We start from the raw sequence: 19,618 nt of genomic DNA, 5'->3' as shown, positions 1-19,618 counted from the left end.
TAGGACTTTTGGAACACTCCTAAAACCACAATGAACAAGGGTGAGTCTAAAGAAAGGAGATGAAATGAAAGAGAATAGGAAGACTAAACCATTAAACGAAAATATGCTTACCACCACTTAAGTGCTTAAGAACTTGGATTCCCTAACCAAAAATAAGAATAAGGTTAGGGGACTGAGTAGAAGGTTTTGAGAAAAGAAATAACATAGAATACAGAAAGGACTAGAGTTTTGGGTTTACCTCAAAGATTGCAAGATCAATCTAACATCCACCGAAATACTATAGCACTCACTTACTTCCCAAGTGTTTGATAAGCTTATGATGTTTAAGCTTATAGTTTTTCCCCAAACCAAGTGTTTACACTCTCTCACTCACTTAACACTAGCAGCCTCTGAACTTAGAGCAAATGGTGAATAATGGCTGGGTACTAGGTCCTATTTATAGAGTTTGGGAATGAAAATATCTTGATTTTACTTGAATAAAAATAATGGCTTTTTAGGTGAAAATCATTTGAATAATCGTTCAGCAGAGGCTGAAGACTCGTTCAGAAGATGCTGGACTGTTGAAGGAGTTTGAATGGCTGAAGGGAAAAGAATTCAAATGTATTTGAATTCATGCTGGTGGAGGCGATATATCGCCCCCTATAGGCGATATATCGCCTGGACCTTTGTTCCCGAGGCGACCGTGCATCGATTCGTGTTTTCCGTATCTACGTGCTGCGACATATCGCCCCCTATAGCTGCGATATATCGGCATACGCTGAATATTTAAACACGAATTTACACATTTTTATCTGAGTTTGAATGGAGTAAACAGCCTTGACTAAGCCCTCAACGTGCTCAAAGTTGCTGACTGACCCTATACATTCAAACTTTTACCCTTATTTAATTTAATCCTCAAAAATACTAAATCCTTAATTACCATTCAAAACATGTGCTTAAAATCCTATTGGTTGATGTCTAAACCTTATAATATAATAATATATTCCTTAATATCAGACACATTAATCAAACCTTAGGTTATACTTAATATTCTTAAACTATAGGTTAAACTTAGAAAATCTATAAGTACTACTATGAGTGTCCAAATAACTCCCGGTCTGAACCAAAAATCCAAAGTAACAATGATAACACTAAACATACTATAATACTACTAAACAATTAGCTAAGTAAAGTTCTTGGACTCTACACTTAGTACCCTGAAGGTACCTCATAACTTTCTATGCCGCTTTCCAGTGGTCTAACCCTGGGTTACTCTGAAATCTTCCTAGCATTCTGACAGCATATGCAATGTCGGATCTTGTGCAGACCTGAGCATACATTAAGCTTCCAACAGCAGAAGCATATGGGATGTTCTTCATTTCTTCCTTTTCAAAATCATTCACAACAAGGAAAATGGGCTTTTACTTCGGTTTTTAAGCTTGATTTACTTCAGTTTTCGCTAAAATTCGCAACCGCAGTAGTTTTGAGCGAAATAAAAAGTAGTTAAAAACCAAAGTAGAATCCCCACTTTCTACTTCGGTTTTTACATAATAACCGAAGTAGAAAGTGGGGCATGCATCCATCCTAGGCACTTTTTACTTCAGTTTTTAGGTAAAAGCCGAAGTAAAAGGGGCACTTTCCACTTCGGTTTTTACCTGAAAACCGAAGTAGAAAGTGCCCTGCTTTTTTTTATATATATATTTCTGATTATTTTTAAATGGCTGAATTCTTTTTATATATATATATTTTTGGCCTAATTTTATTTAAATTGTCTAATTAATATATATATATATATTTTGGCCTAATTCTTTTTCAACGGTCTAATTATATGAATTTAAAGTTATATATATTTTTACAATTTGAATTGGTTAAGAATTTTTTTTGAATGAAAATATGATAACTTTCATTAATTAAAAATGTCATACATAAGCATATAAACACACAAGTACTTAAGTAAGATAGCTAGCCTTAACATTAATACATTTACAAAAAACTAATCTTACAACTAAACGAACTTATAAACAAAATAGGCTTACTGATAAATGTATGTCATCAATTGACCTAACCATTCGTGTTGGATTGGTAAGAGGTCTGCAGTCTCACAGTATTGCTTCTTCCCATCAAACTGTAAAATTAATAAATATAAATTAATTTTATAGATTATCAATACCAAAATAAGTTATAAAAAATGAACTTACTTTTTCTTTTATGGTTTCTATTGCATTTGATGCTCGAACAAGATCTCTAATGTACTTCAACACATAAAAACCACATTCATGACTTTGTGGTTGTCTTGGACATGAAACATTGAATATCTTTGTAGGATTGTCGAGTAATTCATTGGAGGAAGCCTTATAATATGCACTATTTAAAAAGAAAATTAACAAAAGTTATTAAAATGTAGTAACATGTAATAGTTGTTGCATATTAAGAAATATTTTCCAAAATTTAAAACTTTACCTCATTATCATTGAATCAATTTCTTCAGGACATTTGTGTGCTTTCAGTGGATCCAAGAACACGATTTTTCCTTTTGGCATAACAATCACCAACATCGAATGTTCCCTAAAATAAGAAGCATGTTAAATAAATAATTAAATTTTTAATATATGAATAATCAAATAAGAAAAGTTTATACTATTTCTAACCGTATGTTCCAAGGTATAAAGTATAGTTGACCAACTTTATCCATGGCCATCAACCAATTTGCCAAGTCAATGGTTGATCATTCTACATCGTTAACATTATTAATGCTAAGACGCTCAACACCATTTTCATACAACTCTTTCAAATCATCAATTAATGGTGCCAAATAAACATCGATATCATGTCCTGGTTGTTTTGGGCCTGAAATCATTAATGAAAGCATCATAAACTTCATTTTCATGACCAACCAAGGAGGAAGATTGTACATAACCAGGAAGACAGGCCATGAACTATGCCTACTACTAAGAGACCTATGCAGGTTTACTCCATCAGTAGCTAAACCGAGACGAAGATGTCTATGTTCATTTTTGAATTCTGGATTGATATAATCTACCTTCTTCCAGGCCTATGAATCTGCAGGATGCCAGAGTTTACCATCTTTCACTCGTCCAGTCTCGTGCCCTATTAAGTTCTTAGAGTGTTCTTCACTTCGATATAATCGCTTCAGCTGCAAAATCAAAGGTAAGTACCATAGCACTTTCTGAGGAATAAGTTTCCTAATCTCCTTACTTTTGTTAAGTTTGTACCGTGATAAACCACATTCTGGGCAAGCGTCCATGTCTGCATACTCCTTACAATATAAAATACAATCATTCGGACATGCATGAATCTTCTCATACTTCAACCTTATCAAACTTAATGTTTTCTTTACTTCATATGTAGACTCCGAAAAACAATTTTTTAGCAGCAAAATCTCCTTGAAAGCAGCTAAACATTGACTGAAACACTTATCACTAACTCCATTTTCTGCTTTTATGTTATAAAATTTAACCATTGTGGGCAATCTTAGTTTATTGCAACCACTGAAAAATTGTCTGTCTGCATCTCTAACCATACTATCAAATTTTTTTGGATTATGAAAAAACTCTTCTTGTGCTTCATCAAGCAATTCTATAGGATGATCATCAAAATCATTACTCTCAAAATCATCTACACCTTGCCTACCTAATGGATATGGGTTGTCATTTAATAATTCTCCATGCCAATACTACTTACTATAACTCATATCAAATCCCCGACAAAATACATGATCCTTTATCATGGTAATATTCCCCTTTACTCCATTGCCACAATCGATACAAGGACAACGAATTTTTTGTGGATCACTACAATTCTTTAGGCAAAAGTCTAAAAATTTGTTGAATCCATCTTGAAATTGTGATGTTTCTCTCCTCTCAAGCATCCATGATTTATCCATGCTAATAACAATATTAAATTCCTAATAAGTTAGAAAAAAACTTATATTAGGTTCTAGTCTTATAAAATTTGACAGAGTATCCTCTGTTTCTATAGCATACCGTAATGTCATAATTACCTATAAAACCAATACAAACAAACACAAAAATCAAGCATAGATGAATCCATCATTATTAGGTTCTAGTCTTATAATTTTTTTAAAAAATTTGGCAGAGTATCCACTGTTTCTATAGCATACCGTAATTTCATAAATACCTATAAAACCAATTAAAATAAACACAATAATCAAGCATAAATGAATCCATCATTATTAGGTTCTAGTCTTATAAAATTTTTAAAAAATTCGGCAGAGTATCCTCTGTTTCTATAGCATACCGCAATTTCAAAATTTCCTATAAAAACAACACAAACAAACACAATAATCAAGCATAAATGAATCCATCCTTATATCACCATAGCACGCAAATTTCCCAGAGCCTACTTCACTAATTTTCAAACAAAACTTTCACTAAATCTAATATGCATGATTTAATTAGCCTTATCTTTATACATAAATCTTGTAGTAATATAAATAAAAATAAAAAATAACTAACCTTCAATATTACTCTTCAATTCACCCGAAATGAACAACAAAATTCACCACTCAATCAACGACCCTAGTAAAACATTACATAATTAGTAAACTACATAATTAATTATCAGACCAATAAATAAATAAAAAATCAAACTAGTTAAAGAAACTAATGAACAACACTTTGATCATCTTCAAGCTATTTAGTTTTTTCAAATATTTAAAAAGTAAATTTATCTATTGTCACAATTTCTAAAATTCACTAATATACATATATATTTATAATAAATCTAATTTTTATCACATTATTTAACCTAACAAAATAAACAAATAATTAGAAAAGTTAACAAAATATTAATTATAAAATTCGGAATAATAAATTTTTTTTAAAAAAACATAGAAAAATAAAAAAATTATCATCAAAACCATATTTTAGTAATTCATACATGTTTTGAAGCTCAAAATCACCTTGCAATGACAAAACTTCGGTCAAAATCCGGCAAGAAACACCAAGAAACCATGAGAGAAAATACCCACGGCCAAATGTATTTTTTTCTCTAAAAAACAAAAAAAAATTGATTTTTGGACTATATTTCGGTTTATAATGAAGAAATGTAGCAAGAAATAAAGAAAAAACAGAAAAAAAAAAAAAAAAAAGGGTTTGGAGAATGAAAATGGGTGTTGGCTCACGGTTGTTAATGGAGGTTTACAGGGTTTTTTTGCACAGAGGAGAGAGAAGGGTTTGAGGGATATGACCGTTCGGGTGGGGGAAAGGGTTATATAACCCTTTTACTTCGGTTTTTAGCACTTTCTACTTCGGTTTTTACCTACAAACCGAAGTAAAATGTGCACAAGGGTCGCGTTTGGCTTGGCCATTTTTTCACTTTTTTATTATCTCTAAACATAAGTCACGGGCTTGTGCAACCAAACACGACCCTCTTCACTTTGAATTTTTCACTTCGTTTTTTTAAAAAAGCGAAGTAGCATGTAATTTTTTTCAGAGCGCCAATTTCAAAAGCGAAGTAAAAGAGTTTGAAAAAAAATTTACTTCAGTTTTTTTGTATGCTCACTATAAAAACCGAAGTAAAAGCCTATATTTCTAGTAGTGATTATTTGAATACTGGCTCAAATTTAATTTATCACCCTTAACAATAGGAGCAATACTTGGTGAACAAACTTACCAATATAGAAACCATTCCTTGTCGTGAAAAATTGTAAAACCTAGTTTATTTACCGATACGAAAATGAGCAGTTACACCATTTTTATAATTTTGAATAGATTGAAAATATATTTAAATTAGAATATATCTTTTTATTTAGTATTTTCTTATCGAAAAACTTGAACTTGTAATTCCAGTAGCATTGGTAATTATTATCCAATTAATATTGTTTACATATTTATTTAGCTTATCATCGTGTCATCGATATTATTTACATGGATTCATATCCACATACATATATAATATATACTATTATTAATTCGAATGTATAAGGTGAGGGTGATATGTAAGGTGTCAAATATATAAGCAATTAGTCCCCATGCATTAATAATATGGACCCTAATAATAATGAGGAATAGACCACTTATATCAATGAGGCATGGGCTATAAACGTCATCAACATCTATTATTTTAGGAATTTTTTTTTATAGTACTTTTTTAAAAATGAATACCTAACTTATAGACACATATATATGTAAATAATTAATGTCTATAACTCCTCCTCGAGCACTGATCTACTAATACTATAAATAGAATTAATGTTTATTTCTTAGAAACTCATCACTTATATTGCAATCGAATATATATATATTAATATACTAGATGCAACGCATAATGTACGATTTGCTTAGTTTTATTAAAAAAAAAACTATTAATTATTTTTATTAAGTTCTTAAGATTGCACATAAATTTCAAATTAATAAATAATGTTATATAATATAGAAGAATGAGACACAAATATATTAAAAAAAATTAAGCCAAGATATAATATACAGTTTAAATATAAATAAATAATATGATAATTTTTATTTTTAAAATAAATTGTTAAACCAAGAGTCGGTTAGATATACACTTTTTACATATTATGTTTTCTAGTTTTAAAGTAAACTATTTGGTGTTGCTTATAAGATTGAAATTTAGTGTTCCTAATAATTTAAATTTTTATATTTTTTATATTTTGATTTATATATTATATATAGTGATTCTAGTTTAAAATTAAATATTGTTTTTCTAATTTTCTTTTAGAAACAAATATTCAATATAATAAAATATTAAGAAATTCTAAATTAAAACTATTAATTGAAGAAGTTTATTTGATAAAATTTTATATATTTAATTAAAAATAAATAAAGTGAACAAAAAGTTATATATAATATATATTAATGGCTAAAACAATTCAAATATGTAATTTCCCATTAAAAAAATTAAACGAAAAAAATAAGAAATATGTATATTCATATTTTATGTCATATATATAATTAAATAAAAAAATACATTGACAAAATAAATAATTAATAAAATAAAGAAAATAATAAATTTAAACACATAAATAATTTTGGGTTATAATTTTCAAAACATAATTGATAGAGCAATTTATATACTTTAATTTAAAATGTTAAAATATGTGATGAGAAATTATTATGACTTATTATTACATTTTATTTTTATTTTATTTACTTTATTTAAATGATTTTAAAACTAACGAGGTTAGAAAACAATACAAAAAAGTATTAAATCTAACGGAAATCAATAATTTCCATTAAACTCATATTTATAATATATAAAGATATAAGAATACGGAGGGTAAGAATAAAAATTCGGTAGTTATGATAATCCTTGTAAGTCCTCTACATGTATGTTTTACAAAAACAATTTGGATTGGAGTCTGCGAACGCAAATATAGTTTTTCGTCAAAAAAAAAAGGATTAAGCTTAAATAAGATAAAAAAAACAAGTATATCAATATTTTTAAATGATTAAGTAGTTAAATCTATATAACTAGTTCACATGTTTGTATTATCTGTTAGAAATTTAAATAAAGAGAATGGAGAAAATTAACAAACATAATAATATATTATTAATTGAAGAACAGGAAAAATAAATACAAAATAATAAATTAGAAAACTGATAAGTGAAAAGAAAGCCGAGGCACGTAAAACACGCTTTCCTTAAAGCAGATTTGCCCCCTCTACCTGATTGGTGTTAGAGGATACGTGAGCAACCACTTCCCAGGATACAACGACTAATGAGTAGAGGAATACACCACTTTTACTACTTCAGCGAACTCGGATTAATACCTTCACTCTATCACCTTAAGACTTATGAAAAAACAAAGAAGAAGAAGACAAGAGAGCTTTTAGTGAGTGACTCTATTTTGTTGGTGTGTCTAGAATGAAAGGTGAAGCCTCCTTTTATAGGCTTCATATGGGGTGGAATACCAAGTGTGAACACAAGGAAATTAATGCCAAAAATCCCACAAAATTAGTGATATTGATCGATCACAATCTTTACCATAATTTCTGATATCGATCAGAATATTCACCATTATTACGGTGATTACATCCTTGACCAAATCTGCATTTATTAGCAGCTATCAATGGACCACATTTAAGGCATCAATTTTCCATTCACACATTAGCCTAAATTGGCTATTTATTATATATAAAATATAATTTTTCCAACAATCCCCCACATGAATGAAATTGATCAACGATAAGGAATACACAGAGAAAAGACTCACAATGAATTGACAAGACTCGACTCGACTCAACACGGTGATAGAATTCTACGGTAGATTCCTGTATAGGATATGTGGGTGTTAACCTTTGAACCTTCCCTTGTGAAAATATATTTACCTTACTAGTTGATCAGTGGACGCGATATCTTTGAACTGTCTGCTGTTGATGTAAATGATGATATATCTCACACAGATATCTTCCTGGCATCATATCGGTTCTCATGATTATGTTCATTTTGGCCATGAACATCCGCCTGGTTCTGCGAGAGGTTTTAGAGAATTTAGCCCCCACAATTCTCCTTTGAAGCGGCCCCACTTCTCTCTCACATAGGTGACCTCTTAATTAAGAACAATCTCACATTGCCCCGTTCGGACTTCCGACGCATAAGGGTCATTAAAAGCTTAATGCTTATCCTTTTTCCAACGAGAATCACTGTTTCATCAATAGAATGGGTAGGGTTAGTCCCCACAGTGATCTTACAAGGTTTATATAATTAGGTTGTCCCATTGAACCTAGATCTTGGGATCTCCAGTCAACTAGGTTGGGTTTTCCTTTATATCTACCTTATTTCTTCTGGGCTTAAGTCCCATTCCTTCTGATGTCTTTTCAACTTGATCTCTATTTAACCCTTTGGTTAGCGGATCCGCAATATTATCTTTTGACTTCACATAGTCAATTGAGATAACTCCAGTTGAGATCAATTGTCTAATGGTATTATGTCGTCGACGTATATGTCTTGACTTACCGTTATATAGAACATTATTTGCTCTGCCAATTGTTGCTTGATTATCACAATATATACATATTGCAGGCACAGGTTTAGGCCAGTCTGGAATATCCTCTAGGAAATTACGTAGCCATTCTGCCTCTTCACTACATTTATCCAGAGCAACAAACTCAGATTCCATTGTAGATCTAGTGATTACAGTTTGTTTCGAAGATTTCCATGAAACCGCTGCACCACCTAGAGTGAAGACATATCCACTAGTACCTTTTGAGTTATGAATATCAGATATCCAGCTTGCATCAGTGTATCCTTCAAGCACAGCTGGATCTCTGGTGTAGTTTAGCCCATAGTCACGAGTATACCTTAAGTACCTAAGTACCCTTGCAATTGCTTTCCAGTGTTCAACACCTGGATTACTCGTGAATCGACTCAAAGTACTTATAGTATAGGCAATGTCTGGTCTAGTACAACTCATCAAGTACATTAGACTTCCCATTACTCTAGCATATTCTACTTGGGACACACTTTCACCATTATTCTTGGATAGATGCTGACTTGTATCAATTGGTGTTCTGGAAATTCCAGAATCATTTTTACCGAATTTGTCAAGTATCTTGTCCACATAGTGTGACTGACTCAAACTGAGTCCATCTGGCGTCCTTATAATTTTTATCCCTAAAATTACATCAGCCAGTCCCATATCCTTCATGTCAAACCTTGAGTTTAACATTGTTTTGGTGGATTTAACCATTCATTGGTTGCTTCCAACAATGAGTATGTCATCTACATACAAACATAGAATGATGTATCCCTCGTTTGTGGTTTTGATATACACACATTTGTCACACTCATTGATTTTAAATCCATTTGTCATCATGACACTATCAAATTTTTCGTGCCATTGCTTTGGTGCTTGCTTAAGTCCATACAGTGACTTAACAAGTTTGCAAACTTTCCTTTCTTTCTCTGGAACTACAAAACCCTCGGGTTGTTCCATGTATATTTCTTCATCAAGATCTCCATTTAGAAAGGCAGTTTTTACATCCATTTGATGGACTTCTAGATTTCGCAATGCAGCAATTGCCAAAATCATCCTGATAGAATTTATTCTCGTCACCGGAGAATAAGTATCAAAGTAGTCATAGCCTTCTTGTTGTTTGTAACCTTTTATTACCAATCGGGCCTTGTACTTATCAATTGTTCCATCTGTTTTCATTTTCCTTTTGAAAATCCACTTGGAACCTAAAGGTTTACATCCAGGAGGAAGGTCAACTAGTTCCCAAGTATGATTTTGCAGGATGGAATCAATTTCACTCCTTATGGCTTCCTTCCAAAAAGGACCTTCAATAGAGCTCACAGCTTCTTTATATGTTCGAGGTTCTGCCTCTATCATATAAATTAGAAAAGCTGGTCCAAAAGAATTTTCTATCCTTGCCCTTTTGCTTCGCCTTGGCTCTACTTGGACTTCATCAGTTTCCTCTTCTTGTTCTCGATCATCCATCGTTTCAGATGTTCGCTTAGAAGAGCTTGGTCCAACCCCATTATCTTTGCAAGGAAATACATGTTCAAAGAATGATGCATTCTTTGATTCCATTATCGTATTCTTGTGAATGTCCGGGTTTTTAGACTCATGTACAAGAAATCGATATGCATTGCTATTTTGTGCATAACCAATGAAAATACAATCTACTGTTTTTGGACCTATTTTCATTCTTTTTGGCAATGGTGCAATCACCTTAGCCAGACACCCCCACACTTTTAAGTATTTGTATGAAGGTTGTCTACCTTTCCATAATTCATATGGTGTCTTTTGATCTTTCTTTCGGGGAATCTTATTTAAAAGATAATTAGCTGACAAAATAGCTTCACCCCACATGTTCTGCGGTAATCCAGAACTTAATAACATGGCATTCATCATCTCTTTTAAAGTGCGATTTTTCCGTTCTGCCACTCCATTGGATTCAGGAGAATAAGGTGGTGTTACCTCGTGAATGATTCCATTTTGTGCACAAAGTTCACTAAATGGTTCTACATATTCACCACCACGATCACTTCTTATCATCTTAATTTTCTTATTAAGTTTATTTTCAACCTCTTGTTTATAGAGAGTAAATTTCTCTATAGCCTCATCTTTGCTTTTTAGCAAGTACACATAACAATACTTTGTATTATCATCAATAAAAGTAATAAAGTATTTGTTACCACCTCTTGTTTGAACAAATTTTAAATCACAAATATCACTGTGAATTAAATCAAGGGGTTCAGTGTCTCTTTCAACTATTTTGAACGATGACCTAGTTAATTTCGCTTCTACACAAGTTTCGCACTTATGTTTTGAATCAATATTGAACGTGGGTATGTGATTCAAGTTAATTAATCTACGCAGAGAATTATAATTAACATGACCTAGTCTACCATGCCATAAATTTGAAGACTCAAGAAGGTAAACAGAAGAAGTACTAGCTTTATTATTATCAATAACAGCATTTGGCTTAACAGCCATTACATTCATCTTCCACATGCCCTCTTTTACATAACCCTTCCCAATAGGAACACCCGCTTTAGTGAGTACAATTTTCTGAGATTCAAACACCATCTTGAACCCATGTACACTCAGCAGAGTTCCAGATATCAGATTCCTACGAATGTCAGGCACATACAGTACATTTTGCAGCTTGACATTCTTTCCAGACGTCATCTTCAAGAACACAGTTCCTTCCCCTTTTATCTCAGAGGTTGCTGAGTTGCCCATGTAGAGCTTCTCTCCATTTTCCAGTGTAGTCAGATCAGAGAATGCTGACTTGTTTGCACATATATGACGAGTAGCTCCAGTGTCGAGCCACCATTCCTTTGGATTCGCATCCACTAGGTTGACTTCAGAGACCACGGCACATAAGTCTAATTCAGCGACCTCTTGGGATATCGCGTTCACCATATAGGTCTCATTGCCTTTCTTCTTGCGCAATTTGCACTCAGATGATTTATGTCCCATCTTGCCACAATTAAAGCACTTCCCTTGGAACTTTGGCTTCTTTGCAATTCCACCTTTTGGTCCCAACTTGGGCCCTTGCTTGTGCTTAGGATTCTTCCCCTTTGAGCCTCTATCATGCTCCATCAAGTTTGCCTTGGCAGCATTAGGATTCAAGGTTCGCTTCTCATTACCTTGGTTATCCTCTTCAACGCGAAGTCTGAGAATGAGATCTTCAACACTCATTTCCTTTCGCTTGTGCTTCAAATAGTTCTTGAAGTCTTTCCATGCAGGGGGTAGCTTCTCAATAATTGCAGCTACTTGGAATGATTCACTCAAAACCATTCCTTCAGCATGGATCCCGTGGATGATCAATTGAAGCTCTTGCACTTGGCTTATCACATTCTTGGAGTCTACCATCTTGAAGTTCAAGAATTGACCAACCAAGAATTTCTTGGCGCCAGCATCTTCAGCCTTATATTTGTGGTCCAAAGAGTTCCACAATTCCTTGGCTATTTTCTTCACACTGTACACACCATACAGAGTGTCAGATAAGCCATTCAGAAGATAATTCCTACACAGGAATTCAGCGTGCTTCCAAGCGTCAATTGCTTGCTGAGTTTGCACATCTATCTCATCCTCTCCAATAAAGGGAGGATCCTCTTTTAGGAATCTCGCAAGATTCAATGTTGTCAGATAGAAAAGCATTTTCTGCTGCCACGTTTTGAAGTTCACCCCAGTGAACCTATCCGGTTTCTCATTATGGTTCACAGGAATCGTTGAGACCGTTGGTACCAATGGTACCGAAACTTGCACAGCCTGACCCTTAGATTGGTCCTTGGTGGTTGAAGCTGGAGTTCGGGGAGATCCTTCAATGCTTCCAGTTGCAATGACATCCATATTTTCAGCCATATCTGATTGGTGTTAAATTGACCATTTAGCAAGTATGTTTTAAAATCAAGTATTTAATCTTAGCAATCAATAAAAAATTATACATGTGTGGTGAGTAAACACATGAGATAGACAATAAAAGTAATATAAACATCAGGCATATAAAACACATATATTAATTTCCATTTATATGTATACTTGATTGTAATTTAATCTTATAAATAAATATAAGTGCAAAATTATAAATAAATACATGGAAAAAACGTGAACCTAATATTCATGAGTATAATTTTATGCATATCATTATATATATATATATATAATTTTATGTGTACATATATGTATCCCATGAAATATATCTATGTAAAAGAAAACGAGTACATACCATAAAAGAAAACGAGTACATTCCATACATATATATATATAAAGGACAAAAAAATATATATATAAATACACTTATGCATACCAATATAAAAAATCAAATACTAAACATACTAAGTATACATGCTTCCATATATATTTTTAATTAACATGCATAAAATAATGAAATAAGTGAATAAAATACATATATTATGTATATATACTGTACATGTTAATCAAAATATGCAAGATTAATAAATGTGGCAAATAAACTGAATCTATACAATGTATTGTAAATATCAAAATTAAAATAATTAATCTTGCCAGAAAACGGTGCAAATATATAGTAGACAAGATATACATACATAAACAAAATTGGCAGTATAAAAAGACAGTGAAAACATATATTAAGAAATCTAATCAACACTGATTGAATAGCAAAACAAAAAAAATCTGAAATATTTCCGCCCTTCAATATGTTCGTCTTCTCCAAATGAGTTAAAATCTGCTTTAAGATTGTTAGAAATTTAAATAAAGAGAATGGAGAAAATTAACAAACATAATAATATATTATTAATTGAAGAACAGGAAAAATAAATACAAAATAATAAATTAGAAAACTGATAAGTGAAAAGAAAGCGGAGGCACGTAAAACACGCTTTCCTTAAAGCAAATTTGCCCCCTCTACCTGATTGGTGTTAGAGGATACGTGAGCAACCACTTCCCAGGATACAACGACTAACGAGTAGAGGAATACACCACTTTCACTACTTCAGCGAACTCGGATTAATACCTTCACTCTATCACCTTAAGACTTACGAAAAAACAAAGAAGAAGAAGACAAGAGAGCTTTTAGTGAGTGACTCTATTTTGTTGGTGTGTCTAGAATGAAAGGTGAAGCCTCCTTTTATAGGCTTCATATGGGGTGGAATACCAAGTGTGAACACAAGGAAATTAATGCCAAAAATCCCACAAAATTAGTGATATTGATCGATCACAATCTTTACCATAATTTCTGATATCGATCAGAATATTCACCATTATTACAGTGATTACATCCTTGACCAAATCTGCATTTATTAGCAGCGATCAATGGACCACATTTAAGGCATCAATTTTCCATTCACACATTAGCTTAAATTGGCTATTTATTATATATAAAATATAATTTTTCCAACATTATCGAAAATGAAGAACCAAGTGTTACAATCATAAAAATTATTTCATTATGAATTCTCCATTATTTTTTGTAGAATTAATTTTGGTACAAAAAAAAATAGCTTACAAATTGTATTGACCTAGAGGAAATTTGCTAATATCCTCTGCACGAAATTTGGGAGAAGTTATACATGGCCTGTTTGGTCAAACATAACGAAATGCCATAGAAAAACAAAATTTTGCTATCATTAGAAATAATTTTTTTTTACTAGTAATATTAATCAATGCATGAACCCTACATGTGGAAATTGAAGTATCATTTAATTTTTGGACAAGTAGCTGCAATTAGTTCCTAGTGTCCACATTTTTTTTTCTTAAATATTACTATGAGTACCATATGTTGTCCAACACCACATGATATATATATATGGCATATGATAATTGGTATAATTTAATATCGGTCTCCTTCCCTGTCACTTTAGCATAATAATGATATGTAGCACTTAATATAAAGGGAAATTTTCATAAATATGGCTTTTTAGCCATAATTGTGCAAAAATATGGGAATAAATCTTTTTATAATATGTATGGAAGATTTTATACAAGGAAAACTTAGAATATGGGAAAAATAAGTATATGCCATAATTGAAATTTAAACAACAACACATCAGCACAAATCAGGGGTACACATGTAATTACCATGCTCATTTTTATTCAATCCTCCTCTCCTCTGCTCATTTGCTCATGCGTGAAACATGATCAAAAAAGCACGTTACTATTTCTTCCATCTCCGGCAAGCAATTCTCCGGTGATAGCTTCCTTCTCCGGCAACGAGTAGTATCTCCGGCGATCACCGGCGATCACCACACCAATCGACCAACTCTAGCAAAGGTTTGACCCCATCTTCTGACAAAAAAATGCAAGAAAAATCCGATCACTAAACAAATGGTCCCTTTCTGCAGAAATCAAAAAAATTCCAACATTCTTCCAATCAAACCAGCTGCAATCTTTGAAGATTCTGGCGTCCTGCATATCCACTACACGATCAAGAAAACAAGGTTAGCAAGAAACCATTTCCTCTGTCAACTCTGTTCTGTTGTCATTTTTTTTTTTTTTGCAAATTATGTTCAATCTACTATATTATTTGCAACTATTATCTTGATTATAATAAAAATGATCATGATCAAATGTGCTTGCTGGAAACAAAAACAATTTATAAACTAAAAAATAGAAAAAAAATATCGAAGACTGGTTTGTATACATTGATTAACCAGAAAAAAAACAAGAAACATTCAGAAACATTACGACAACCAGTTACTTGGAATAACATGCAATAAATTCAACTCAAATGTTTCAGTACGGTATGCAATTACAGATTAAGGGAACCAGTTACCTTCCCACTGGTTTTTCTACATTCATTAACCAAAAAAAAAATAGGCAAGAAACAAGAACTCTGAAAAATTATTTGATGTATCTGGGAAGATTTACTACAAAAACAATCAGTAACAATAGGGTAACCAGTTACCCTGAAAAACAGAAAATAAATAAAACTAAGAGGAAATTACAACTATATAAAACTAAGGGTAAAAATAAGCAATATATGATTCATTATTAAGGTAACCAGTTACCCTGCAAAAAAAAAAAACAAACAATGTGTAAAACTAAGTGTAACAAGTTACCCTGCAACAACAATCAATATATATAACTAATTTGAAAAACATAAAATATATAAAACTAAGTGTGACCAGTTACCCTACAAAAGCTAAATGCTTCAGGATAATATGTGATTAAATATTAAGTTAACCAGTTACCTAGCCCATTTAGAACCAACTAACTGCTTAAAAAATTGCCAAATTTTACAGATATGGACAATATTACTTCTTTGGTTCAATATGGAGGCAATTGGAATGAAAACAACGAGTACCAAGGATACACAATGTCTGGGATATTAATACCACCAAATTGTTCTCTTGACAACTTGGTGAATCTGATAAAAAAGGAGATAAAGGAAAAAACAGCAACTATTGAAGTTTCTTATCAAGTAGAAAAAGGAACACCACCAATGAAGGTTGTAACAGACAATTCAGTGTTGTTCTTCCTGGAAATAAAGAAAAAAGTTGCTACTAAAATAACAGACTTACCATTGTGTGTCACTATAATTCAAGAATCAAACAATGAAAATGACCTTCTTCTACTAGCAAATCAGAAAGCTACAGCAGAAGAAATGGAGGTGGGGACATTATTAATGCAAGCAAATCAAGCTTCCATCAATGAACAAATGTTACTTGAAGAAGGAATGTCAAGCACAACAAATGAGGGCATAAATGTGTCATACATACCCCATTTTGCTGAAGAAGTAGCTGATTTCATAATTGAGGACAATACAAAAAGAAAAAAGAAGTTGGATGAAATCCAACTAGTAATATCTGATTACAGAGTGAACACAATAGAGCAAGGACAAATTTACAAGGATAAGAACACAGTCAAATCAGCCCTTAGCTACTATGCAATCCTGCATAACTTCCAGTTCAAAACAAAAAGATCAGAACCTAGAGAGTACCTAGTTACTTGCGCAGATGAAAAATGCAACTGGTTGGTGAGAGCATCTAAGTACAGAAATCAACATTTATTCAAGGTACGGAAATGCAATCCAAATCACACTTGCTCTGTTGAAATTGTTTTGGAAGACCATAGGCAAGCAAAAAGCATCGTAGTTGGGGAATTAATAAAGAATAAGTACAAGTCAATCAAAAGAAATTACACTCCAAATGACATCATGAATGATATGAATGATGACTTTGGAGTAACTATGGGATACACAAAAGCATGGAGATCAAGAGAGAAAGCTTTGCGTCTAGTAAGAGGGAACCCCGATGATTCATATCAGAAGTTGCCAATATATCTTTACATGTTGAAAAAAGAAAATCCAGGAACAATAACACACCTACTCACAGACAAGGAAGATAGATTCAAATACCTATACATAGCTTTCTCTAACTCAATCAAGGGTTGGAGATACTTGAGGCCTATAATTGTTGTTGATGGAACTTTTTTGAAAAATGCACATGGTGGTACCCTGTTTTCAGCATCAACGTTAGATTCAAACAACAACATTTTCGTGTTGGCTTTTGGAATAGCAGACTCCGAAAATGATAACTCATGGCTATGGTTCTTCTCCAAACTGCGAGAAACCTATGGAGAACCCGAAGGTATGATAGCTTCAACGATATATTCTTGTTTACAAACAAACAGGAACATTTTACCAAAACAAAATACACAAATACATGCTATTTCTTTTAGAATATGACCAAAGTAACTGGTTACCTTCACTAAAATAATAATAAAAAAAAAATTGAAAAATACTTGGTTTTTATTTTTTTATATTAAAATATGTGTACTACACAGGATTGGCTATAGTTTCTGACAGACATAAGAGCATAGACAATGCAGTACATATGGTGTACCCAAATGCTTTCCATGGAGCTTGCATGTTTCACTTACTCAATAATTTGAAAGGCAAGTATGGGAGCCATGGAGAAGAACTACAAATGAAATTCATTGCAGCAGCAAAAGCATACACACAGACAGAATGTGAAAACTACATGAAAGGCCTTGATAGAATTGATAGACGCATTAGGCCCTATTTAGAAAAAGCCAAGTATGAAACTTGGGCAAGATCATACTCGCCAACAAAAAGATACACCATGATGACATCCAACATCGCAGAATCACTCAACGCTGCACTAAAAGCTGCAAGAAATCTCCCCATTGATATCTTGGTTGAATGCCTTAGAAGTTTGGTTCAAAAGTGGGTTTGGAACAACTCAAATAATGCAAATGGAACATTCACAAAAGTCTCTACAGCAACAGAAAATGAATTGAGACATGACATTGTTTCAAAAATGAAGTATGAGGTATGCAACTAAACATATTCTTACAAATCCTTATACTGTCAATTGATGGTAACCAGTTACCTTCCATAAGAACATGAAATTTTTTTTACACAGAAGCATAACTAGTTACTTTAAATCTTAAGTCTACTTAAAATGTTTATTATCTGATTCTAATTCATGACAAACTATTTTTAGGTCTTGCCTTTCAACACAATAGAATACCAAGTTTGTGATCAAAAGGGGATAAATTTCACAGTAAATATACATAATAGAACATGCACTTGCAATAGGTTCCAAGAAGATGAAATACCTTGTGGCCATGCAGTAGCTGTCATTGCAAAAAGAAACTTGAGTGTCTATGATTATTGTGCAAAATTCTACAGAACAGAAACGTTGAAAGCATTGTATCAAGAAAATGTTCATCCTTTGCCCCATAAAGATGAATGGAATCTCCCACAACACTTGGACATACTAGTGCTGCCTCCAAATTCAACAATCCCTGCAGGAAGACCAAGAAAGAAACGAATAAGATCAAGAGGGGAAAATAACGTAATAATCACCTGTGGGAAATGTGCACAACCAGGACATAACAGGAAGACTTGCAGGAATCCTCCATTTCAGAAGCCAAATAAACAGAAAAAGCCAAAGACATAGATTCACATTCTACAGAAAAACAAACCTTTCATAGCTTTCCTCATTGAAAGAGATACTTTCATATTCATCAAGTATCATTCAGAATTTTAATAAGATTGTTTCAAAATAAAACACATTGATTGGTTATGCAAACTTATAAAATCCTTTCAAAATAATTTCTTGGATTTGTTTGCTTCTATTTTTCAATGCTACAATCACTAACAACAAAAACAACGATATAGGTAACTGGTTACCCTGAAGTTTCAATACAAGGTAAATTACCCCACTATAACAATCTCAAAGCCAAAAAAAAGTAAAAAAGAATTAAACCCTTTACTTTCTTCTATCACAAACTCGTCTATATATAATATTAAAGTTACTTTAATATTAATATAATAAATTGGTTGCATAACTATTAAAAAAGACAAGCTTAGGGGAAAAAAAAAAAAACACTTAAGTAACCAGTTACCCTCGGTATATTATGAAACAAACAGCCTGAGTACCTAGTTACCCTCCAATATCACCATTAAAATTAGTTAAACAAACCAACTAGGAATTAGTTTCCCTCAAGTTATTCCATAAAACAGTGGAAAAAAATACAAAAACAAACAGAAAACTAGCTACCTGATTTAAAGGGTTATCTAAAATATATATTAATAAATGTAATTAACAAACAACAAACCAATGGGGAAAAAATTAAAAAGAAAACAATTAAGTAACCAGTTACCCTTGGTATGTTAGAAAATAAACAACCTGGGTACCTGGTTACCCTCTAAATTATTCTTCCAAAAAGCTAA

General features: G+C 32.4%; 1 protein-coding gene across 1 annotated transcript; it reads left to right on the top strand.

The window, feature by feature from the left end:
• Positions 1 to 16,159: 16,159 nt before the first annotated feature.
• On the top strand, positions 16,160 to 18,842 carry LOC133802049 (uncharacterized). Its single transcript, XM_062240281.1, has 3 exons — positions 16,160 to 17,504; positions 17,701 to 18,209; positions 18,384 to 18,842. The coding sequence occupies exons 1-3, from the start codon at positions 16,160 to 16,162 to the stop codon at positions 18,840 to 18,842; spliced, it is 2,313 nt and encodes a 770-aa protein (XP_062096265.1).
• The last annotated feature ends 776 nt before the right edge of the window (positions 18,843 to 19,618 follow it).

The sequence above is a fragment of the Humulus lupulus genome, chromosome 9 (genome assembly GCF_963169125.1).
Source record: "Humulus lupulus chromosome 9, drHumLupu1.1, whole genome shotgun sequence".
NCBI lineage: Eukaryota > Viridiplantae > Streptophyta > Magnoliopsida > Rosales > Cannabaceae > Humulus > Humulus lupulus.
This window is presented reverse-complemented; position numbering and strand designations above follow the sequence as displayed.